The following is a 26,513-nucleotide window of genomic DNA, read 5'->3' as shown; positions in this document are numbered from 1 at the left end:
GTTCGTCTTTTTGCCTTCTTCTCTACTTTTCTTTTTTTCAGGCTTAATTAGAAGAAAATAGTATACAATATGAGATAAGAAGCTTTTTTCTAGCATTATTAACATGAAATATATCAGATCTGCAATAAAGGTTTTTCTGTTTTATCAACATTACTCAAGATCTTGGATATTTGACGTGCATATAAAGCAAAATCCTCCACTGAATAATATCCAAATACCCCCACAAACAGCCTATCAGCTACAACAGCCACTACTATTAACCTCATCTCTTCAGAACAGCCATAAATCCAAAAAAACACAAACTAAGTATGAGCAAACATTGAGTTTTCCTCAAATGAATGTTCACAACACTTCCAGGTCATCCAGTAAGTAGTATTCCATCCCTTGTATCACCTCTGCCTTTTTAGTAACAGATGATTGATGAGAGGACTCCAGACAAAGCTGTGGAATATAGCCCTACTGAGATCCACCTCTATTCTGAACTTTTGTCTTGCTTTCCACAAATCCTTGCCATCTATTAGAGAAGTTAATAGCATACTAGTAGTGATTCAAAGAAAGTAGCGTCTCAGCGGGAGAAATCATGGCTGTTGAGACAACCATTTCACCAAAGGAAAATTCCAGATTTACTATGAGATCTTTTAGCAATTCTGTGCACTTACACAGTATTTTGTGTTTTGAGAGCACTGTAAACTAAAACATTAACTAGCTGATTCTCTTGGAAGCCCCACAAAAGAGATACTAACTTTTTTTTAGAGCTGGAATACTTAATCATAGAGTTGACAAGACCTTAAATATCTGAAAGGAGCTGGACCAGCACTGCCATTATAAACTGGGGCATTCCTACCCTAAATTCACCTTTTCAAACGATTAGGCAGCTCATCTTTACCTCAACTAAGTTTTCTGTATGTACAGATTACATGATATATATTTTTTGGTGATGCATGCTGAAAATAGGGTTAATTTTATAGTTGAAATTACTCCAAAATTACTTAAGTGTCTTTAGAGTGTTCGTTTGAGAGAGTGTCCTGATGATAGAATAGTACTTAGCTCATACCACAGTGCTGCTATCTTATGTTGTCTTGGCTGAGTGCGTTGTTTAACTGTACTGAAGAAACCATGTGATGAGTTCTGCATATATCCTCGTGCAGTTTGACAGCAATACTTAACAAAAACTAACTGTTGCCACTCTTTGAACATTTGCATGGCCTTGAGCAGATACTAAAGTTGTAGCAAAAATGTGGTTTTAGGAAACAAATCACTAATTCCAAGTGATTGCTAAATACCAGGTTCAAACTCTTGAGTTTACATGTATTTCCAGCCTCTTTCCTGTCTGGGAGTTTTATTCCAACCACATCAATTTTCTTAACATAGGAAATATCTTGTTCTCTTTAATTGGAGCTGCACTTAGGCTCAGATCTGCAAGTGTTTGAAGTGAACACTGACAGAGCTTAAGTGCCTAAATGAAATCTCGTGATCCCAAGAACCTCTTCTTAGCTCCTGTCTACCCTGATTGTGTCAAAACTTCCCAACTGCATGAGATCCTTCACTTAAAATAAAGTGGACTCAGAAGTGCTGCTGTTTTGGTAGAAATGAGCAGTATGGCAAGTATCTTCATTGGACATCTCTCCAGATCCACAAATTAAATGCTGCTCTATGGGGGTTAGTCTTTCCTCTTGCCAAAGCAGGGGGCCAGATGTACATTTCCCACCTTTGAGGAGAGTGACCCAACCACCAGAATGTGAGAAAGTCTGGGACTAGCTGTGATCTGTAATGCTTTTAATGAAATGTTCAAACTGGCCAGAAAGAATAGAAAACTAATTTGGCTGTAGAGATAGATTTATCTCCTGACTTAATGAATTAGGCAATGAAACAATTTTAATACTTCATCCATGGCCATTTAATGTAAATTGAAGGAAGAGGCCATAGAAGGTAGTCTGGAAGCTGGAGGACCATTTTCTCAGCTGCATACCTTATTTGCTGTGCTAGTGGGTCGTCACTGTGCTACTTAACTTTATCGTCAAAGCCATTTTTTTGCATCTTGTAGTGGCTTCTAGAGAGCCTTACTGCATTTGACTTGTTGGTAGTTGCAGCTTTAATACCTGGCAGTTGGAGTAAGTCTTCAGGAACAGCAGGGTGTGAATTTGTAGCCTTTAGACAGAGGAGGGCTGGCCCCAGCTTCTCCATTTCCCAGTGAAGTCAGTCATTCTTAATCATTGAACTGTTAGATGTGTGAGGCACAGAGAGCTGTAGGCACTACCCTCCCTTTCTCCTCCTCTGACGATGTTCAGAGGAACTAGGTGGTACCTTCTCTCCTCCTGAAAGCAATGGCCTGGGAGGATGCAAAGGTAGAAAATTTGGTTGAATTGTGGGGCCCGAGGGCAAGGAGTGGTCTCTCGGTAGAAGTTAATTCAAACACTAGTAGGAGATATTATTTAAATACTGTCTCCACTGCTTTCTTATTGACTGCCGTGGATAAGTCTCTGTCTAGTTTTTAAGGCACGTAATTCTATACAGTATATAGACAGCTTATATGTGTAACAGGGAGCAGGGTGTTCACGTATGAATGGTGTGGTCCCACTCTTGTCTCTGTAGGGAAGGTGCTTGTGTTGCTGTTTTTTATTAGGTTTAGGTACTGGAGATTATTGGGCAGGTTTTGTTACTGGCACTCGGTTATTGGTTGTGTTACAGGAGGGTGATGTTGTAGAGCTTCTCATCAGGGTGCCAGCAGAGGCTAGCAGCTCCCTGGGGGCTGGGCAGCCAGGAGCAGGGTAGCTGGGAGCACTGGAGTGGCCATGCCACAGCCATGGGGCACCTCCACAGGTCCAGGCTGAGGCCAGGCCAGGATGTGGACCCATGGCAGGTAGGGCAGGGCAGAGCTGTGGGGAGCTGGGAGCCTGTGTGCAGCCCTGCTGCAGCACCACTGGGGCAAGGGCTGATGGCCCCAGAGGGCAGAACTGGGGTCCTGGGATGTGGACAGTGTCAGGGGAGCCCCGAAGGGTGGGCAGGGGCAGTCAAGACTGGCAGTGCCCCCCCGGACCCAGGCACCTATCACCAGTCAGTGAATTAGACCTGCTACGTAGCAGCTCCACCAGATGAAATGGTTCATTTCTTCCTGCTTTACATTTTCTGAATAGTGTAACGATAGGTTTGCTTTCACATTCTTTGAGGCAAGTCCTTATTTCAGACAATGCTTTCAACACTAAAAGGGTCATAAAAATAGACAGTTCCTGAAAGCTTAGAAAGAAAAACTGCTAGTCTCCCATCCTTCTCCCTCCCCCAAATTATTTGATAATGGAATGGGAAGCTTTCCCATAATCTTTTGCTTGATTTTTGCTAATATGAACCTGTCAAAGATCGTGGCATTTTCTCACTGTGTGATGTAGAGCCAGCTGGAACCAAATAATCCACCCACGTTTTCCATCATTTTTGTATTCTGATAGGAACTTCTGCTTAGATGAAATAAGAAAATACCTGTTTTTCCTTCCTTGCTGTCATGGTGGCCACGCTGAGGCAGTTTCCTGCTTGGCTAAAGTCTGGCTAGATCTGAATAAATGTGACCAGATCAAAAATAATGGGTTTTCTGCCTGGAACCCACACCCGCCTCTTATGGCAGTTGAAGAGGAAAGTAATTTAAGAAATGACACTTTCCTTTCCACTCACTGACCCAAATAAACGCTTTTAAGGATGAATTTGGAACATTCTTCCTTTGGCTTGAGGATGCAGAGATTTGGGTCTGTGAAAATACCTTCTTCATCTTCAACCTTATTCCTATAGAAGGGAGAAATACCGCTTTTATGCAATCATGTGGACTTGCTTGCCCCAAAAACATAAGTAACTTCTGTTACAATCTGAATTATACTTTTCCTAACAAATCTACAAGAATGGGCAGACAGTCCAAAATACAGCCCCTCAGCCCTTTGGTTTTAACGCCTGATGGCTTTGCAGCTGAGGGAAAGAATCTATTCCACTCTGATCTCCTGTTTCCAGACTCTCTTTTGGTCTGTACTGTATCTGTTTTAAGCATTAATGTTTTGCATGTGACATCTCTCAAAGTCTAATCCATTGCTATGGACCCACCTAGTGACGACTTTATAGATTCTTTATATTCATAAAGGCAATGATTTGTGTTATGTTTGTATTTTTCTGTTTGAAATGGATCACAGTACCCAAACTGACTGCTTTCTGTGAAAACTTCATTCAGCTTGGTGTATTTAAATACTGAACAAACAATCACACTGTGATTACCTGTGAATAAAGCAGTATGATCACACTGTTAGGGAGATGACCTCAAATAATATACATGTATTTTAGATCCACAGAAGCGAGAACTGTCCGTAGTCTGAACATGAGGAAACTTTTACTCACTGGTATGGGGAATGGAAATGGTTAGTGTCTATTTCCAGTTTAGAATGATGCCACAAAACCTGCATGTGTTGCTAAGGCATTGTCGTCCATATCATAATTGACTTGGTGAATGTGGTACTCCTGAAAGCTTCTCTAGAGATACCAACTGTAAAGAATTGGGCAACGTGCTATGGCTTTCAGTAATAATCTACTGCCTTATTGCTTTGTGCAATGATCTATGAGATTTTTGGACAGGCAGAAATGGCTCGGCAACATCTGACTCTTCAGCAACAGATGCTGAATATCTGAAAATCCTAGACAGGTGCTCCTGGTTTATGCAGAATGACTATGTGCAATCAGGCTAATGTGCCAAAGATCATGGGATTCACTGTCCACATGATGTGAGATCCAGTTAAACACATGTAATGGGTCTGTTGCCTCTGTACTGCCCATGTAGATGGAGTTGAGTCTCCTTTCTGTTATTCCTGGTGTTCGTTAATCTGCAGATCTGAATAGTCTAACAGACAACAGTCTAAGAGGGTTGCTCGCTGTAGTCCTCTCCATGTGTTATACTCACTGTGATGTGTTAATAGTTGACTATTCACATATGAACAACCATCATGGTTCACAGATTTTGTGTGTAGAAACCTTTAAAAATACAGTACTAAGTTTTTTTGTTGAATACCCTATATGTTAGGGATAGGTCCCATTACAGGTCCTGTATAGATACCAGAAAGAGTGGTAGGGAGACTATGTATACTTACCAACAATGAAAGCAGTCTTTGCAGCTAAAATTCTAATGCAAGCAAATACTTCCCAAGGTTTTTAAGAAATATTTAGTTTTTAAAAGAAAAAAAGTAATCTGTCAGGTTTTGATTAATGTTGAGACATTTCCATCCTGGTTTCTTGTGCTTTCTCTCCTGTGTATGAAAATAATGCAAGCTTTGCAGAATAGTCACACAAAACTCTGTAATCAGACTTGTAAGTGATGGCAATTGGATCATTATTAAAAAAAAAAAAATACTATCTATTCCTGATATGGGCTACTTCAACCATGTGCAGAGACTCAAAACTCTTTCATGGTGGCTTAATCTCACAAAATGCCTGGCCCAGCTGCCTGGTACAGAAAGCTATAGTTCCTTCTCCACTTTAAAGAGATTATGACATTTCGTACCTCTCTCGACAAAGACAGACTGTGATTTTATAGGTTCCCTTAGTAAATCAATGTACAGTAAAAGCTTATCAACTCCTGAGGGTTTACCAATTCTGGGGAATGGTCTTGATTCCAAGTTGCTGAAATACTTGGTTTGCATTGCCCAGCATGCAGTATCAGAGAAGGAAGTGTGCTATTTAAATAAACGTGGCTTAAAACTGGAGGATGTAATGATTATTGCTAGGCAGAAATGCAAGATAACCCCATCCAAAACAAGTATAGTGTCTTGAAGATGGGTTGGTCTGATGAAATTACAAGGGGTAAATTCAGATATTTTCTAAAAGGCTCTTTGCATCAAGTTTGTTAATAATTTTTCCCTCAGTTATATAGAATAGCAGTTTCCCTCAGTTATACAGAATAGCAGTTGAGGAGTTTTTTCCCTTAGTATTTTAACACAGAATTCTAGGTAAGGAGGATAACGGGTTTGCTGAGAAATCAAATTATTTCCTCGTCATATTCTTTTACAGAAGACTTAAGAGGGAAATCTAACCTGTAGCAATTCTTTTGCAATATTAAGGATTAGATACTGTCAAAGAAAAAAGTGAAGGAAAAGTAGGTGCTAAACCCATCAAATGAAGAGCAACAGAGTACCAGGTAAAGTTAGACATGTCAAAATGTGCTGCTGGAAATTGATGGTAAGCTCAAATAGGGCTGCTAACTTAATATGTAGTCTTCTCTTTAATATTGGCTTCTAACCTGTAAGGTTGGAGAAAGCAATCTTTCTGCTTCCCTTTAATTGAAGAGTAGAATTGATGCTGAGAATTAGTCTAATGAATTTTCTTTCCTTACTTGATAAATTGGTTGAGATAGTAATAAAAAATAAAATTAGGAGACATATAGATGAGTATTGTGTTCCTAAAGCTATCCATCAGGATAGCTTTTGTAAAGAAAAATGATGTCTAATGATAATCCCTTGAGCTTGTCAACAAATAGTAAAAGACAATGATCAGATTTTTTTTTATTCCTTTAAAGAAAGTTTTTGAAAAAGACCTTCACAAGTGACAATTATAAAAGTGATAGGAGTACTTTCAAAAATTGGATAGTCTTCAGAGGGACAGAAGACAAAACTAAAAGTGTATTATTGGTGTTTGGTGTAGGAAAACTACCACAGGGGTATCCAAAGTCTAAATGTTGTAGATGGCATTTCGGATATATAGATATATAAGTGAATTGAAAATTACCCTGCCCAGTGATACAGAAATATTTCCATCTGAGGCAGAATCATTCAAGTCAGGGCTGGGGAAGATAGTAGAGGACTCTCTACAGGAAGATGTGCAGGATGGCTCTCCAAATGCAGAATATTGCATGTTGGACTGAAAAAAATGGATGTGATGATGCCGACTACTCTATTCTAGCATAACTCAGATCACTTGAGAGGGGAAAAGAAGCTAAACAGTGTTTCCTTCTGAAACGCTTAATCATATTAGGTGGAGTGATCCAAAGACAAGATTCAGCTGTTGAAAACGAAATAAGAAATAATGCTGAAAATAGTAGAGCGGCATGTGTCAGTAGCAAGCATTTTCCTGCAATACTGATTTCTTTATGGGTTAGACTACCTGAACAATGTATATATCAGAACCAGAAGAAATTCAAAGAGAAGCAGTGCAAATTTTCATACCGAATAGACTTCTGTATGAATGAAAAGCTAAGAGAGTTTTTAGAAGAAAGATTAATAATAAAATTAGAAGTTTATGAAATAAAAGAAAAGACGATCAGTTCCTCCTTTTTACTTTTTCAGTTATGGCAAGAACAAGTTATCATTCAGTCAAATGCAAAATAACAAATACAAAATAGGAAACAACTTGTAATTCACTTTTGGTCCAGATTCCAAGAGTACTTCCATGTCAGAGAAGTAAAATAAGATACTTACATGTTTATCTCTGCCCTACATTTCAAAGTACAAGATTTTGGAGTTAGCCATGAAAAACATTGCTGTCCCCCCGACATTGCAGACCACACCTCTGACAGTTGCGATTCTATAACATGTCAGGCTGTGTCTGTCCAACTTGGCCTGTGTAGCCATGAGTTCTGAATAAGGGTGGCTAGGCACCAGTCAGCTGTGGTTCTCAGAGGGATGTTAGACTCGTAGAATCATTTAGGTTGGAAAACACCTTTAAGATCAAGTCCAGTCATTAACCTAACACTGCCAAGTTCACCACCATGTCCCTAAGCACCACTTCTGCACATCTTGTAAATACCTCCAGGGATGGTGACCCAACCACTTCCCTAGACAGCCTGTTCCAATTCTTGACAACCCTTTTGGTGAAGTAATTTTTTCCTCATATCTAGTCTATACCTCCCCTCATGCAACTTAAGGCCATTTCCTCTTGTCCTATTGCTTGTTACTTGGGAGAAGGGACCAATGTGTGCCTCACTACAACATCCCTTCAGGTAGTTGTAAAGAGTGATAAGGTCTCCCCTCAGCCTCCTCTTCTCCAGACTAAACAACCCCAGCTGCCTCAGCTGCTCCTCATAAGACTTGTGCTCCACACCTTTCATCAGCTTTGTTGCCCTTCTTTGCCCACGCTCCAGAAGCTCAGTGTCTTTCTTGTAGTGAGGATCCCAAAACTGGACACAGTATTCAAGTTATGGCCTTACCAGCAACAGGTACAGGTGGCATAGTGCCTCTTGGACAGTACTTCATGGTAACAAACTTGTCCATGTACTTGCTGGTTTCTTATTCATGTATTGATTTTTTTCTGTCTTATAAAATTTGATTTAATTTATATTTGAAGCCACTTTATGCTTAGGCCAATGTTGTATGAAGTAACGCGTATGACAGAGTTATAGGAAGCACCAGGAGATGAGGGACAGGAATAAACTTCCCTCTCACTCCTTATAGAGCTCTTGTCTGGTCTAAGCCCACCTTGCTTTGAAACTCTAGTACATAATATAGTAAAGAACTGTCTCCTGTTTTGAAGCAAGCTATAGTTTCTGTGTTTCTTGAGGAAGAGGTCTCGCTTAAATTCTGTCGTGATTTTTCAAACTACCATAAGAAAATTTTCTTTTATGAAATGACATACATCTTTTTCATGCAATTATACATTAATCCCTGATAACGTCATGGGCCTCTTTTAGTGGCCCCATGTGTCATGGCTCACAATAATTTTTGAGATTGTAGTTGCAAAGCTCTTTATCTCTTTATAGTTGCTTTTGTGCCAAAGGCCTGTCCTGACTGTGCAAAGAAGGTTTTAACTTTGACTACAGTATTGGGACCCCTCTGAGAAATTTACGGGAAGTTGAAAAAGGAAAAAAAAAAAAAAGACAGTTAAGGAAAAAAAAAAAGGTAAGTGTCTCTGTCGCCTTTTATTTTCCACTCAATTTCCACTTCTGGAGATACCTGCTGCCATTCTATTGCTAGCTCAGAATTCATTAGAAAACAAGGTTCACCTGTGACATTCTCACATGTGAAATCTTTGCCCAGTTTTTGAACCACATTGCTCTCAAGAAAGGGCAGCGGCTACATGCAAATACCAGGAGAGATGGTTGACGGGATTGATCCCGTGGGGTCAAATGCTAAAAAGGTATGTACCAGTGTGATCGTGTTTCTTGAAGAAGTGTCAAAAGAGTATCTCTGATATCTGATTTGGTGACATTCACTGTTTCTGCATTTTTACATTTTTTCTGCATATGCCTCAGGCTGCTAACATGCAGAAGTTATCTAATTTATTTTATTTTATTTATTGGACAGAGGTCAGGCACTTTGTAAATTATGGGCTGCATTCTCAGTGAATCAAAATATTTAGGTTGCTTGTGAGGTTCAGTCCTTGGCATTGTGTCACTAATTACTTTTACACAGCTCTGAAATAATGACAAAAGGAAAATGCATCAACAAAGAAAGAGAAATTAAATTATGTAAAACAAAACAAAAGCCACATCAGAATAGAAAGTGTTATTTAAGGGGAAAAGCGAGTGACCAAATGTTCAGTCTGGATTCAGTACAATCTTATATGGCAAGAGAAGAGACACTAAGCTTTGGGTCCTCTCCAGGCAGAGGAAAATTTATGACATAAATTTTCTTTGATAAACATTCCTGAGAAAATTATTTCTGTTTTAATCTTAATGACTATTTCACTACAGTTTGGTTTGCTGTGGGTTTTTTGTATCTCCTTTCTGATTTTTTTTTTTTATATTCTCATATACCTCAATGGTAACTGTTGGAGATATGTCTGGTTTACAAGCTAAGTGGTAGTAGAAGGTTCTCAACCCTGTATCTGGATTGTATTAGGGCTTTTGAAGAGTGTCCCTAGACATTCTGATTTTCCCATGCTTATGTTTCAGAATACTGTAGCAGCATTTTTTCAGTTTTTTCCCTGTACAAGGTGCAGAAGCATCCCCAGGGACCTTCAGTATACTACCCCAGCAATGTTTCTAGCCTCTAGCTGTCTCATGTAATAAGAGATGGGAAGCAAGAGTTAAGACTCCATAGAAATAGCAATAACAACAAGCCATTGGTCTGTTTTATACCACGCTTACATATTTATTTCTTTGTAATAGTGGCTGAATTGGAGTCTGTGTGTTGGAAGCAGGAGTTCAGCTTTTTGCTTTGACAGAATCAAATGGTATTAGTTTTGCTTTGACTCAAAAGTGGAAAATCACTCATAGAACTGCATCAGAGGACCATTAAAGTAAATGAATGGGTATGGTATACTTTTCTAACTTTATAAATGAAATATAACTTTACATACTCACTGTTTCAGTGTGCAAGGCTAAGATAGCAACATTTTATAACTCCTTCTCTTATGGAGATGCATTTAACATCATTAGAATCATTGCTTAATTTACAGCTTAATCTTCCCAGTGACATGTATAACAAGTTAAATATCAGTAGAGTGCATTTAATAAACACTAATTTGTATTAATCTTATCATAGACTGTATATGTCATGTAGGGAATCTGTGTGTGGTACAGTAGAAAGGGAATACATTTACGAATTTGTTCTGAATTTACAAACCGTATGTTTCAGGTTCTATATATTTTGAAACATTTATGAGATAGCAGTTACGTGAATTCTTATGATTATACAGGGTAAAATGGAATAAAATAGATAAGCAATTTACAGAATGTAAGAATTACTTTTTGGTGCTCTTTGTCAAATTGCCATCACAGACTGTGAACTGGTTTAGATAGAGGATATTTCTAACAAAAGACCTGATCCTTCACTGCTCTTCCAGTAAAAAGTGACTAGAAAATGGTAATGTTATTTGGAAGTAATTTATATATTCTCACTTTTCCTCTAACCTAATGGAGTATATAAAATGCAGGGCAACTGCAAAATGAGCTGTATGTATTTGTATCATGCCCACTGCAGAAGAGCTCAAGCTGTTGAGCTGAAGGTGTCTGCTAGCCCTATGCTAAAAGAGTAACATATGATCATAACGGCACTACAAGACAACTGCTTCTAGTGAAGAAAAGCAGACAGTAGCTGTACCTGTGGGCGTGGAAAATTTGGATTGCAAACACCAGAGCAAACCTCATGACCACAAGAGGAAGGCTGGAAGGCCTTCAGAAAACACATAGGACCGAGTGGTGTGGGTTATTCAAAAATAACCTGGCACTTTTAATTGCACGATGCTTGTTTTACTTCAGACAGTGGAAGCAACTCTGCTTTAAACTTAGCGTCCTTGGTGCACAGGACAGGCTATAGAGAAAAAAGCAGTCAGATTAGAAACACAGAAACAAAATGTGATTACCCCCATTCAGTGGATGAGTTAAAAAAAAAGAGACAAAATTGTTATTGGGGAAGTGAGGAGAGTCTGGTGATAAAACCTTCAAGAATTATGAGAGCCATGCAGAGAGGCCCTCTAGCTTAAGCAGAAAGATCTCGATTTCAGAGCACTTGGAATCACACTCAACAATTATTATCTACTTTTACAGATAGATTGAAGTTGTATTATGATACTTAGGCTCAGAAGCTTATGTTTGGCTGTAGAACTTCAGTTGCCTCTTTGAAAGACTTGATTCCTACCAAACACTCCTACATGTGCGCATACACACCAGGAGAGAAGGGAATTACTTCCATTTGATGGGAATTAGTTATCTGTATGAAATGAGTTAGTTGTTGGGCATATTGCGGCAGGCATTTACATGTTCATAACAGTCATTGGAAGTGACACTGAAGAGGAACGTTCCTGCTGGCATTGTCACCCGAGAGGCTGGATGGGCACTGACAGTAAACAGGCCTGCCACTCAGAAAGGAATCATCCCAATCGGGATCAAGGCAGAGTACAGGGACAGTGGGTAAGGGGAGGCTGTGGGCTTTGGTTGGGACGGTACACCAGGTTCCTATTTTAGTAACATTTTATGTTCAGAATCTTAACGAGGAACTGTAAATTTGAAATCCAGTTAGCTTCTTAAGTAATTTCAAGCACAGTTCCTACCCATGGATATGCTCTCTATTTTCTAACTTTTTTTTTTTTTTTAATCTGTACTGGTTTTAATTTTCAAGCTGCTGCTGTGCAGAACACGGCTATTAAGACAAACAGTAAAGAGACCGTGTAGCTAACTGACAGTATAGAGAAATCATAAAACAAGCTGTACCCAAAATAAAGGAACTAGGGGGAATGGACATAACACAAAACCAGGAATGTGTGTTCTCCCTAATTTTTTTTCATTTTCATAATTAGAAGTTACTTCTTGCCAAAAAGATATATGTAATTTAAGTCTAAATGTGTTTATATATACTATTTTATTTCTAAAACCCCCTTTTATATTATAATTTACATCTGTATTAATTTTGAAGTTCCTTCACCCAGGGTGACGCAGAGTGGACAGGATCAAAGAGTGCCGACCTCCTTTTAAAAAATGATTAGGACCTTTATTGTAATATTTAGTGACCCTCAGGGAAGTTTGAATTCACATTTTAGATGAAGGTTCAGATTTCTTCTTAAGGATAGTGTCAGTTCTCTTTTACAGGGAAGGTTGCAGATGGCAGGCCCCTGCTGAAATTGCAAGTAAATAGCTGATAAATGAGGGCTTCCCACTTGCAAATGAGATAGTTTTACTTTTCCTTGAAGAAATTCGGTAAATTGAAAAACTCTAAATAGCACAGAAATTTCAGTCCTCCAGACCGCCTTCTCCTTCTCAGATTTTGCTATACTATATTCAGCACTCAGTTTTGCCAACACTGAACATGCCTGAAGTGGCATTTACATTCTTTAAAAAAAGCATAGATTAGTTATATTTCTAAGAGTTAACTTCTCTTGACACATGTACTTAATTCCCATTAATGGAAATGGCAGCTAGGCATGCACACTGAAAGGAAAAATCTGTTCCTAAGCATATGATCCAAACTGCATTGTAGCTAAACATTTCCATACTCTGAAGTAAGCACTCATTATTTGGGAGATATTCTTCATAGTAAATGCATCAACCCCACTCTATTCTCCCTCTGCTCTCTTGAAACCTGTTCCAAAACACCCTTTCTTAGAAATCTTATGGATACATTCTTAATGCTGCAGTTGTTTTTGATGTGTGCCTAAAAAAGAAAATGCATTTAGGATCTTCAGAGTTTTGCATATTTTTTTGTGAGAATTTTCCAGTAAATCATTCTGTGGAACATCTTACATTTCCTTGGATTTCGTAGGTCTCTATTATTAAAACCAACAGTGGAAACAACAAAACCCAAAAAGCTCTTCTTTTTTCCAGCCCTTCCTTTACTTACTGTATTGCAGCATCTGCCAAACGCACCAGGATGAAGTGCTATCATTTAATGATTTTTAAAAAATAAAAATGTTTCGTTTAAGGTCTTCCTTCTGCCAATATGCTTGTATAAAGACCCGTGGAGTCTTATCTGTGCAATATTCCGGAGTTCTGGTATTTCTAACTTGAGATGGGTGGATAATTGATTTTTTTGGTTCACCTCTTGAACTGGAGAAGCACAATAGCAACAAAAAATCAGTTAAGCACAAAAATTCAGATAGGAGTTTTTGTTTCCCTTAACAAAATGAAAATAAAAGCTTTTTTTTGTTTAGTTCAATACAAGTTGTCCTGGTTTACTTGGACTTGATTGTTTGGGGCACTCCTTAAAAGACGCAAAGCAAGAGAAATACCGATTCAGTGAACTGCTGGAGGAGGTTTCATTTTTCTCATCAGTTGAAGATATTTGAACTTATATCCCGAATTCTCAGTTTGTGAAGACAGCTGACAGAACCAAACATAGATCTCCCACGCTGCAAGTAGGTTTTGTAGCTACGACCCACTAAGAAAAAAGGGGAGTCAGGGCTTGCTATTGCTAATCAAAAGTTTCAGGACAGGAGAAAAACTGGACAGTTGCATATTACATAAATTTTCTTCATTCTCAGTCAGTGGTTATTTATCACAATTCCTCAGTTCTTCCTCTTTCTGATGTGAAAGCAGCCTTTGTGATATGTCCTGGCAGTTTCTAAAAAACAAGCCTTAAAGTTAACATGAAATAATTTGTAGAAAGGTTTCAGTGATTCCCTCAAACCATTCGTTTAACTTGCTTTTTCTCCCCCTTGCGACTGCAGTTGAACTTAGTATCATAATTTTACTGATGTCTGTACAATAGACCATTAATTAATCCAATAATAATAGTAAAATGATACAGTAATACAATATTATTACAATAGTAATAGTAACTTATTTTGTCTTTTTTGAACACGTCTGTTTCCTCCCAATCAGCTGGGAGAGGGAGCTTAGTAGTTGCAGAATATGAAAAATGAAGGAAACTGGGAAGAAGTATAGGTACCTGAGTACAAAGTGTATTTTGGGTTAAGAGTAAACATAAACACATGTAAGGAAAAAGAAGGGTTCATGGCAGAAGGGTTCAGGGGAGTGATCTCTATTTCTTTCCTCTCTTCCATTTCCTCTCCCCTTCTCAGCTCAATTACCTTTGTTTGGTCCCCTGAATATTTTTGTGGGATTTTTTCCCCCCTTTTTATTATGTTTCTTTGTACTTCTTCCTAGTCTACCTAATGTCCTCTTCCATTAATTCTTTACGTGGATGGTAATTGCTCTGTTTTAAAATGAGATTAGCTGAGAGCTGGCAACCAAGGAGTCCCATTGTGCTAGGCATAATACCAGCTTGGAGGAGTATATATCATTGCCCTGAAAAAGCTCAAATAAGAAATTATATAGGAAGGGGTAAATATCTGTGAACAGACAAGGGAAGAACATGGTAGAAGAAGGGCAGTTGGGGAGCAGAGCTGAGCTGAAAAAAAGGTTATGAAGTTAGAGAGCTGACTGGAGCTAATGTGCAGTCAAAATATGGTAGTCCTTTTCTGCCAAAACTGTTTAAATTTTTCTGAATAAAGGGTAGTCTTAATTTTCCTCTGTCTGGGACTTCTGAGTGGCTTCTCTCCTCAAACATCTCCCAAGGCCAAGTGTGAGGAGAACGGGGAGGCAAAGCAAGAAGTGGCAGAGAAGGAACAGCATTTGTGGATGGGCAGTGGTGCATCAAGGGGAAAATAAAAGACCAAGAAAAGAGGCACTACAAATGTGAATACATCTATGAAGTATGTTTTAACCAAATAGTAGACATAAAAATCATGCCTTTGTGGGAAAAAACAGTTAAAATATACATGTTTCAGCAGCGTCAGGACTGTTGTTGACTGTGAGATACATGGGACCTTTGTTTCTCATCCTTTTGCTGGAGTTGGCTAACTGTGTCAACTTGGGCAAGCTACTAAGCCTGCCTGCATCTCAGTTTCCTTATTTGAGGCCAAATTCTCCTACTAAGTAGCCTCCTCCTCTACACAGAGATTTGTAGATTTGAATGGAGCCCCTGTGGAGCGAGATACTTTTCAATACAAATAAAGTTTTGGAATCGGCCCTAATTATATTTATTACCTGCAGAGGAGTAATGTGAGACTTAACATGGTTTGAGAGCCTCAGATGAAAGAGAAAGTATTTGGAATTGTTCTTTTTAATCATCTGCTGCCTTTTCAGTGTCTACTTCATAGCTGTCCTAAAAGGGCTAGCTACTAAATAACAAATGAAAAATCCTTGTACATATTAACTAGTTTTGTCAGACTCCTATGAATGGACCGCTGTGGAAAATATTATTTGCTAGGGGCTACTGAAGGAAGTCAGTTTATCCTGCCCCACAGTGAGGAGCCATTAGATCTACCTCATGCCAGAACTTGACAGATTGTATGCGACTCCGCTCTGAGCGCTGTGGTGGTGCAAGGCAGACTGGAGGCAGCCTTCGCAGATCCTCTTATATGAACTGCAGTGAAGGAGCCATTGCAAACTTAGCTTTGGCGTTTTGTTTCGTGAATGGCCTAATGGCCGTAGGGGATGATGTGCATAAGTGGCAAGTGGGTTTGCCACTCGTGATTAAAATGATCATCCCAGACTTCTAGCTGATGATGCCTTTATGCCAACGCTGGACTGACTGTTTGAGCCTGCTGGTTTATAACATATGCATTGACAGGGAAAAAGAGCGAATTAAACAGTGTAGCTGTTAGATAGTAATAAAAATAATATGCTTTTCTATTTGTTTTTCTTTTTAAGCCAATGGGCATAAAAATGTTAAAGATTTTATGGACGCTCTGTGTGAATACGTATATATATTTCAAAAAGTAAACTTGCCTTCTCCATGTCGCAGGGAGGCAGGGGTAAGAGGGGAAGAGAGGGGGCAGTGGCCCTAATCAGACTGTTGTGGGGTCAAAACCTCGTGTTTTTTAAAGGCCCTTAATGTTGTCCAGCTGCAAATTAAAGGAGGGGGGAATAAAAAAGAGAGAGAGAAGGGAATTAGGGCTGAGGAACTGTGAAGAATGGAATATAGATACGGGGTGGTGGGCTGGTGGGTGCATGTTTGTGCTAAAGAACAAGGAGACCAGTTTTTTTCTCTTTTCTCTCTGCCCCCCGAGCTCAGTGCCAGGCTGGATACGGGCCGTGCGGACTCCCGGTACATTGGAGGCTCCGCTTCCACCGAAGCCCCGGCTAATCCCCGGGGTTCGGACGGGAATTTCCCCGCGGGGTTCTCTGGCCGATGCCCCCCTTTCTCAACGGGGCAAAGCGGAGCCGGTATCGCCCGTCGCCGGGATGCGAGGCTGGGGCTGCGGGGCTGTCCCCGCGTGTCCAAGGTCTATTACCTGCCTGCCATCCTCGCCTGCCCAGATTTTTATCTAGATAATTGGAAGCGCCGCGGAGGCTGCGCCAAGGCTTTGCAGCCGCGCTTCGTCCACCTTGTTATCAGGAGCTGGCTGGGCAGGGGAAATTAGGGAGATCCACGGTGGAGGGACTCGTCTTGCTCGCCCGGGGGTGGGGGAGGCAAAAAGAAACCCAGAAAAGCCCTAGCAGACGGACAGAAAGTTTATTTTTGTTGTTGTTTGTGCTTGCGTGTGCGCGCCCGCTGTTTTGGCATGTGGCTACCTTTTCCCTCGCACACAACAGGGCTGTTTGATGGAGTTTGGAGCTGAGGAAACTTTGGGTTTGTTGCCAGGACGGTTCGCAGCACTTTGTGGAAAGCAAGAGCTAACAGTGAGACCGACAGAGTGAGTGACAAGTTGTTTACAGGTTTCCTTGAAGGGGCCTCTGCTATATTTCAATCTGTCAAAGTTGCTTTTCTTCCCTCAGAACAATGCCCGATTGTTGTCCCGGGTGCTGTGGTGGGGGTGTTTTTTTTTTTTTTCTTCCCCTCCCCAAAGAGAAAGAGGGAGAGGGAAAGCGAGAGGGAGGGGGGAGAGAAAGGAATGAAAATTCTCCGGAGCGCAGATGCCTTTGGTAACATTTTTATGTGTCTAATCTTTTCTTCCCTTATTTCAACTCCGAGAGTTGATAACTGTTTCAATTTAATCAGTCTGCTCTTGTTTTATCTTCTTTCTCCACTGATCTTCCTCAGCGCAGGGGATTTGCTCCTGGTTCGCCGGTTTAGGTGGATTGTCGGGCTTTTTTTTTTTTTTCTCCTTTCTGGTTATTCCCCCCCTCCCCCGTGGTTTTTCTTTTTTTTTTTTTTTTTTAGGACACTGAAGGAGTTGAGTCCTTCTCCCGTGGCGCCGGCGGGCGAGCGGGTTAGGAGCGGGCAGAGGTGCGCGGTTCGGCGGGGGGAGCGGCGAGGAGCGCTGCCCCTTTAAGAGCCTGGTCAAGGAGTCCTAGCTCAGAGCGAGCGAGCGAGCCGGGAGGGAGGGAGGGAGCGGGAGGGGAGGGGAGGGAGGGAGGGAGGCAGGGAGAGAGAAAAATCAATCGGTTTAGAAGGTTTGGACTCACTTGACAGGTTCAGTTGGAGGCGACCATAGGTGGCTGCTGTGACAAAGGGAAATTGTGCTTTTCCAGCATGCTAACTGACCCTGATTTACCTCAGGAGTTTGAAAGGTGAGTCGAGTTTTTTGGGGTTGAGGGGGGCGCTGTCTTTTGCCTTGGGGGGTGTGTGTATGTCTTCTCCCCCCCCCCCCCTTTTTTTTTTAATTTTTTTTTTTGTTGTTCTGTTTTGCGGCTTGTTTGTTGTCTCCCTCTTCCCCCCCCCAAATCATTAATTTCGATGAGCACGCGTGTGTGCGCGGCTCGGCTGCTCTGCTCACACGGGGCGCGCAACTCCGGCTCTGGGAGGCAGGATGGGGAGATGCTCTGCCCCCCGGACCCCCCCTTCTCCTTCATCCTCCTCCCTTCTCCTTCATCCTTCTCCCTTCTCCTTCATCCTTCTCCCTTCTCCATCATCCTCCCCCCTTCTCCATCATTCTTCCCCTTCTCCATCATCGTCCCCCTTCTCCTTCATCCTCCCCCTCCGCTTTCGAGCGGGGAGCGGCTGGGGGGAGCCCCTCGCCGCGCTGTCGAGCCCCGCGGTGCGCAGCTTTGTTCCGACGCTGCCGTGCGCTCCCTCCCTCTCTCCCTCCTTCCCTGCCCTGACACCGAGCGAGGTGCCTTTCTCGGCAGCACCGCCCCGGGGACTCCCCCGGCGACGGAGGATGCCCGGTCGCTTGGCGAGGCGGGGGGTTTAACTTCCCAACCTCGCCTTCCCGTCAAACTTGGGAAAGGCGCTCCGCCGAGCACATGACCTTTTGTTGATCCAGTAGGAGCGAGTATTTTTAGGCAAGTTAACATCCCGGCCCTCCGTCAGGAGAACATCCTTCTGCCTGAAAAAGAGAAAAAAAAAAAATTGAAAGAAAATAGAAAGAAGAAAGGAAAAAGAAAGAAAAAAGTGAAACTCTTGCCTTTAAGTTTTGGCAGTCACCTTTCTCGCAGAGTGTCAAGAGCGGGGTTTGGGTATGACGAGTGGGGTTTCGGTATGACGTAGGCGCATCCGTCTCCCCCTGCCCCAAAGCAGGAGCGTTCCCTGCCTGGAATTAAGTTTTTGCTGTCACTGGCGACGGCTTGTGACCTGCGAGAGTTCAGCCCTTATTTCTTATGATCTCAAGCTCCTGAGAGGTTTTGAAGCGTTTTTCTCAGGGGCTTGTACATACGTCCATTGATGATCTGGCATCTCTTCCCTCCGGCTTCATTTTTAAAGGTTATTAATAGTCCCTTGTGAGGCTGCAGTAAACAATCCAAACTTTCATTTTTTTAAGTGGTAAATAAAAGAACGCCAGGATGGGCATTACTTAGGTTTTTCTCATCTTCGTGAAAGCTACCTCCTGTATAAACATTTGGTTGTATCTGACTATGCAATACAAGCTAGGTGCTAGACCAGCTGGTTAAAAATATGCTAAGTCAAGCTGTTCCTCGTTCAAACCTACTGGATTTGATAGTAAAGGCATAGAAAAGAAGGCAAGATAAAAACATTTTAAGTGGGCTGAGGAACACGCATGCAGAAAAAGGACAGGAAAGAACACTTGAATTAGAAGATCGGAGAAAAAATTGGGAAACGCAGGAAAGAACTACTTTAATGCTTTCAATCCTTGTTCTGCAACTAGAACACTTCGTTACTAGAAAGTGGAATTGGCATGGTTAGACTGCTGCAAGGTAGTCTTTAATACAATTAATTTTCCAGACTTACTTGGAATACTTGGCAGTTCTCTTTGATTTGTTATTATTGCAATGATAGAACAAAATCGGTTTTGTTTACGTGCATTGAATTAACTTAGTTCAACTATCTGAGGAAACCGTTACTGTTTCTGGTGTTGAATTTGATCAAACATCGCAATCGTGGATTTGCCTTGTTCATACGATTAATACATTCAAGTATTTAATATACTTTGTGAAGATGATACATAGACATGTATAAGCAAGTGACTTTGATTATTCTTTGAACTTTGTGAGCAACAGAGTACATGTAAACGCTGCGAAGCAGACTTAAGTCCTTTCATTTCCCTGTTGGGAGACTTTTTTTTCTTTAAGATCTAAAGTCTCTCTGCACGATAAATATATATTTATATAAATTTTATATATAAACAAAGAATTTTGGGCAGAACATATTCCTTAGAAATAGAATGAGCTTCTCTACACTTCCTCTCCCCCCCCCGCCCCTTAGGCATGCATTTCATTTTCAGAGATCCCAGCTTTGCTCTTATAAACATTCTAGCTAAATAATCAATACACTGCTCTCCTTTTGCTATGCAGATAGTAGCATGCAGTAGAAATGGGAAGCAGTAAAAATGAACCTCGGGACATATAATTTTTTTATTTATTTTTTTTTTTACCATTTTCCTTCTGCAGTTGAAATTGGTAATACAAACCAATATCTCTGTTAATCATTACCATTTGTTTACATTGTGTGTGTTTGACTATAGTTACACACACATACACAGGATAGATACTGTCCATGTAATATGCATGTATTTATCAGAAAACGGACATGAAGACACACTTTCTCTTACACACAGATGGCACGGTCCCTCAGACACACACATGCTCACAGAGTTTACGTGTGTGATAAATGCATGATGCACAGATGATTGTTTTTTAGGCATCTATGGCAGGTTATTTTCTCAGATCGTCAGTAAACACAGTTCTTGGAGCACGTTTCTGCAGCCTCTGGGGTCCAGCATTTTGTATCTGCATGACCGACTTCAGTTTTGTTATTACTATCCATCTGCCAGTTATTCCCTTTTAAACTTGAATAGCAAATTACAAGGAGGTAAAGATTTATCAAGCAAAGTTGTTTGCAGTTCAGATCTCGGAGCATCTGCATGTATCTCAGGAGATATTCTTTTTTCCCTGTCGTCTTTCCCATAATGTTTTAGTGTGTCCCAGTAAACTGCAAACGTTTCAGAAACTTTGAGCTACCCTAGCTGAAGGGTTCTGTATCAAGGGAACTTGTCTCGTGTCTGTGGCCATTATCAGGGGGCATTTATGGTACACACTTGGAATGAAAATGATCCTCGGTGTCAGACGAATAAACATTAATTAATTCATTCAGCATCACTAGTAAATTGCAGTAGGTTTTGTGAATTAGCATGTATAATTAATTACCATACCAGAAATGTGAGGGTTTTTGTCCTTTCCTGAGAAGTTACTTGCACGTCTTTATTTCTTTTTCTGGCAGTTCAGCTGCTTGATTGAGAGGAGCATCAGAATGCATACGCTGAGGGGGATGATGTTTGCAGAAACACTGTAGGAAGAAATTATAACTGGAATCTGCTCTGTTTGTTACACAGGGAAAGGATAACTTCTGAGATGTACTTTGTGATGTACCTGTGGCACTCTGAATTGACTTCAAAGGTTTCAAAAAGAGTAGCTCTCTTGTTGTTCGGGTTTTCTTTATTTTTGTTTTTAAACAGGTCACTATACTTAAGTATAACAAACATGGACACAATAGAAAGAAAGTTTACCTGGTTGAGGAAAAGGTGGAGATAATGTGGCCAGAACCATCGCAGACATCTGTGAAATTTACAGAATGATAAAATCTCAGAAATGCCTAACATAAAGTTTTAATGTCTTAATAAAATCCGATAAATGAAAAATAGATAAAGTGACTGCTTAACAATGTCCCTAGTGTGTGGAATGTTCTTAAACCCAAATTAATTACTGCATATTTACATTTCTCTGTAGACTGAGAGAGAGGCTATGCTAGGCATCCGGACAGAGTTACACCCTGTCTCTTTTTCTTAATTTTTCCTTTTTTTTTTCCTATTTTCCTTTTTTTTTGTTTTGTTGTTGTTGTTAATAACATGCCTGTTCAACGTAAAGAGGTATGTGCAGTTTGTGCAAGAAGATTGTGTTAGCGCTTCCATAGGGAAAAAGGAAGAGCTAGAAAAGACAAAAGGCGTGGATGAGAACCAGTGGGGATGGGGACAATAGGACAAGTTTAACATTTATAGTCTTCAGTTTTGTGCAATCAGAACATTCTCTGTGCTACTGACTAGCTTGTAGAAAGTAAAAGCTCAAGGATGTAAAGCAAGCCTCTGCTGGGAGGAAAAAAATATACTTAGCTGCTTCACTGCTGCACTGCACGAGTCATTTCAGACTCCCACTGAATTTATTTTGGGGTTGTACCAACACTGTCAAACGGAGAAATCATTTTCCTAAAAGGAAACTTTGCGTATTCCTAAGTGCTTTTCTTAGCTGAAGTTACCCTAAAAGCTTTCTTCTGCTGCTGCATTTGCTGAGAATTTTGGAGAAAGAATAATACCTTTCTATTAGCCAGCTTGCTCAGAATGGTGTCTCACTCTCCTAAAATCTACCTGTAGAAGTAAGAATGATTATTCCTTCATTTAAAAGAAAACAATGAGATTTCTTTAATATTGGACTGAATAGTTTTTCCACCGAGGTGCTTTGGGAAAAGGTCTTTATTTTTGCTTACGTTTCTGTGTTTAGGGGTCTGAGACCTGAAGAACGAATACAGTGCCATTTGAAAGTTTCAGATAGTGGTTTTTTGCAGTGATGAAAAGTAACACAATTTTATTTCTCTGAGATAAGGCTGAAGGAATTAATGCGTTTGCAGACTACTCATTAATGTCCTGCGTGTACTAATTTCATTTGTTGTGCTTATGCTTAGTGAGGAAGAAATTGACTGTTACAGATTATGGATTTTAATGAATATCTCAATAATTTAGCAGTTGCTGAAATAGTGAACTAGACTTGAAAGGCAAAAGCCCAAATGAGAGAACTGATGAGTGACACACCAGCCCGCACAATTTGACTGTTGTATTCATTGCATTGGAATCAAATAGGGAGTTTTGGCATTACTAATTCTGGGTGGCTGGCTCATCATATGCATTCAAGGAGTTAATTAAAACACACACAAACACATACACGCTCTCCCACCAAGCATCTTGCGATGTTTATGTGCATAGTGTGTTTGATTGGTACCTTTAGGTACGAGAGGAATTGTTTTTCTTTTTCTTGCTGTCCAGGGATTTAAATATATAACTCGTTTGCAAAATATTTACTACTTCTCAGGGAGCTTTTAACGAGCATTTATGGCTTTATCATTTGGGAGGCATATAGTATCTGGTTGAGTTACTTAAACGTGAAGCTCCCTGATAGGACAGGCATATGTATCTGTGTAAAGTGATATATCTGTTGCTGTATAAAATACACTTTTACAATATTTGGACAGGGAAAAAGAGTACCTCCTCCCAAGGTAGATTTATAGTTTCTTTGCATGCTTCTCATACTATACTTAGGGGAAAAAAAATCATCTCTTAATGTTAAATAGGATACCAGCATGTTTGTGTGTCAGATACTTCTGCCTTCACAACTCTTGCAGAAGTCAGTTTGGCATGCTCTTGCCTTTCCCTTCTTTTTATTACCAATTTCTTGCTCAGGCCTGGTTATAGCATAGTTAACTCATAAATGTAGGAGGAAACCCACGTTGTCATGTTGTACCTTAACGCTTTGGAAATATTCAATGCCTGTGAATTCCAATACAGTAGTCAAGAGAAAAGAAGCGCTCACAGCACATAGTCAGTAGCTGTAGTACATGTGTGCTGAGGGAAAGGAGTTTGTTTAACAGGTAATATCCTTAGAAGCAGCACGCTTTTCCTTTTTAAAGTATCTGTGGATTTTTATCTAACTTGGAAAATGCGTGAAGTCTCCTGTACTTCCTACAAAAGGTAAAATTATGTTGTGTTTGGGTAAGTTAAAAACTATTGCTGCAAATTAAGCAAATTCTTGTCACGTTATTGTACTACCTGAACCAGAACTTACATCTCAAACTTTTGAAACGGGTAACATTTTTTTCTCTTGAGCATTCGGCTTTGGGCGGTGATTGTGTGTGCTGTACCTGATGGGGATTTATGGTGCTTGTACCTTTCACATCTCATCCTGGAGACCCCCTGGCGAAACCCCGCTGCTGTCAGCGGCCATAAAGTTTTCACCCACGCCTTTGCTGAGGGTTACGATGCTAGCCTGTGGTCTGCCACGCGTCCCATCTCTCCCACACCCTACCGAGGGGCTGACTTGGTCCAAGGAGCTTACGTGTTGCCTTGGGCTGGGGCTGGCCTCTTGCCTGCAGCTACCAGGGAGGCAGCGGGGAGCCCTGCGCACCACAGCCTCTGCTTGAGAGACGCCGCGTGTCACCTCCGCACTGAGACCAGCCTTTGCCAGCCTGAGAAGCAAGGAGTCTCTGAAAGTTGTTCCTGAGCCCACATGTCCTCGTGACAGTGTGAAGTTCTGTGCGCAGTAGTTGTTGGGAGAGAGCATATTTAGACAAGATTCTGGAAGAATTTTGGTGAGCGCTGCTTGCAAGTGCCGTGGTACTTGAAAAGGATGTAAGGAGTGAATGGAAATTGTGAGATGTGCAGTGGTAGTTCAGAGAAGCTGTCTTTTTTTTTTGTGATAGAAGCAAAATTTATTTCTTTGTTTTTTAAACAGAAAAAGAAGGAAAACAGAAATTTTAAACAGAAAACACAGGTTGAGTTCTGCCTGCTGAAGTTATCAGATGTTGATATGAAACGTAGGAGTATTAGAGGTGCTGCCCATGGTATTGGCGTGGAGGGGGGTTCGTTTGTTTTTTGTTTCTTATGAAAGAAATTTACAAACATTTTCCTACTCCTTAATTTGATATGGCATGGCACTTCTCTTCAACTTGTTTTTTGTCGCCTTGTGTAAGAGAATAAGAATTCCAACATGGTGATAGTATTTTTGAGTTCTAGAATTCTGAGAGTTGAAGTGAAAATGAGGAAAAGCTTGTGTCTTATTTTGAAAGTCTGAAATGGTTTTGACCTTGTTTCTCTTAAAAGTATTGTGGGATTAATCAGATAACGTTTCTTAATTTTCAAATTGTGATTACATTTGCTATTTTTAAAATTTGTGGTTTGTATTCCAGATTTCATTTTTGTACCTTTTTTTTTTTTTTTTAGAAGACCAAGTATAGAAATTCATATTGGCAACTGCTCTTTGAGATCTATAGTAATTATTTTATTTTGTTTCACCGTGAACTTCTGCTTTTGTGCTTTCTCAAGTTCAGATAGGCTGTCTTCATTGTGTTTTGCTTTTTTTCCCTATGATGTGAGTCTCTGCGTACTCTTTAATCTAAATATATCATAAAATGTTACCACAATGCTAATTTTTAATTGTGGTTTTATTATAGTCTTATTACTACAGGTTTGTTTCTGTCTTACTAATCTTTACATAATTCTGTTACTTTTGGGGTCAAAAATATAAACAGAGTGAATAGAAATTTAATTTTCTTGTCCGAATAATGACAGTTCTTTTTAGTGGTGAGGAACTCCGTGTTGGGGGGTGTATGTGCTATTCTTGCATAGTTAAGACTATTGTCTATATCTAGTGTTCTTCATGAACCTTTTGTAGCTCTAGAGATAAAATGTAGTTTATGTAAAGAGAATCCCATGCAGTTTGTCATCCTTATGGATTCTTTGGTGCTGATCCTGTAATTTTCTTGATTTTTATAGCGATGTGGGAGGGAGAAAGTGCCCTATGTTTCATGTATTCATCTTGCATGTTGGGCATGGGCAGAGACAACGTATCTGATAGTGAGCTGGAGTTATGTGCCACCGCCAACTCAATAGATAGTGTAAGACCAAGAGTAAGGAAAATGTTAGTGTTTCTGAACAATTTTTAATTTTGTTACTCCTTTTTTTACTATACTTACATGAAAAGATTTCACTAAACTTTTTCGGCCCATTTAAAGTGAGCCTATGAAAGTGTCAGAAGTGTGTGTACCCATGTGTACAGACGCGCTCATGTTTGTTCGCTTGGTATGTCTGTTTACTAGGTTGCACAAAGTTGCATTATCTTCAGTTTGTTGTTAATCCTAAAGAGACTGTGCTTTAATGGAGTGTGATGTGACCAAAATTCATCACAGTTGGAAAGACCAAAGTGTGTCTTTGCAATCAATTTTTATTATTTCGAGGTATTCCTTGTTTTAAGAGCGAGAACATTTAATGAAGGGTGTAGAACATTTAATGAAGGGTGTGAAGTGTGCGGCATCCTCTCACCTTTTGGGGTGGCCTGCCTGAGTTAAGGTTGAGGGACTTTGGCAGAGCTTTGTGCCAGGAGGGAGTTGCTGTAGGGCTGCTCATGCGGTATTCAACTGTAGAGAAGTCTTCTGTTTTCAGAGAATTCCCTTAGCGGCCTCATTACATTCACTTCATAAAACAGGACTGAAAACATTTTCTCCAAAGGTCTAGTCAAGATGCTATTTATAGGATTTTCTCCCTAAATTTTGATGCTGTGGCCTCACTGAAGCAGAGGCTTTTTTGGATAGAAATAAGATGTGTGGGAAGGTGATGGTTGGTAAGGGCAGAGGGAAGGATGTTCTAACCCATTTGGCATGTCTCTTAACAAACTGGGTCATTTTGTTGTGTTGTATTTACATGACTTGTTCCTGTGCTGGTGCGAAATGTGAATCACCAAAACACGATGATTATTTTTTTGAAAAAAATAGGCTAAATGAAACAGAACTGAAATAGAACTGAAAGGCTAAGTGAAATCAAATGAAAACAGAACATCCAACGTTATTCTTTTGCTACAGTTTCCTTCTGCAGTTTCTGAGTAAAGCCAAATAGGTTCGTTTTCCATGACTGTTAAAAATATCCAGGCTTTTGAGTTTGCGTATGACAGGGATGTAGAAAATACAGCTCTGTCCTCGGGTTCAGTCTTTGGTTTATCTTTTGCTCATGGATTTTGGAGATTTAAGTAGATATTTATG

General features: G+C 40.2%; 1 protein-coding gene across 18 annotated transcripts in view; it reads left to right on the top strand.

Annotated features, from left to right (window-relative positions):
• The window catches only part of SOX5 (SRY-box transcription factor 5), a 651,718-nt gene that overhangs the window by 335,263 nt on the left and 289,942 nt on the right, over positions 1-26,513 (top strand). For 8 of the 18 annotated variants that reach the window (XM_054078814.1, XM_054078808.1, XM_054078801.1 and 5 more), the window contains exon 1: positions 17,703-17,836. The exons of 9 other annotated variants lie outside the window; for them this stretch is intronic. In XM_054078814.1, coding sequence (XP_053934789.1) covers positions 17,799-17,836 — 38 coding nt within the window. In that variant the 5' untranslated portion in view covers positions 17,703-17,798. Of the gene's footprint in view, positions 1-17,000; positions 17,020-17,702; positions 17,837-26,513 lie in introns of those variants that run through there. One more of the 18 variants, XM_054078678.1, reaches the window with a different exon arrangement.

This window comes from Cuculus canorus, chromosome 1 (genome assembly GCF_017976375.1).
Source record: "Cuculus canorus isolate bCucCan1 chromosome 1, bCucCan1.pri, whole genome shotgun sequence".
NCBI lineage: Eukaryota > Metazoa > Chordata > Aves > Cuculiformes > Cuculidae > Cuculus > Cuculus canorus.
The sequence above is the reverse complement of the archived record's forward strand: the minus strand, read 5'-3'. Positions and strand labels throughout refer to the sequence as shown.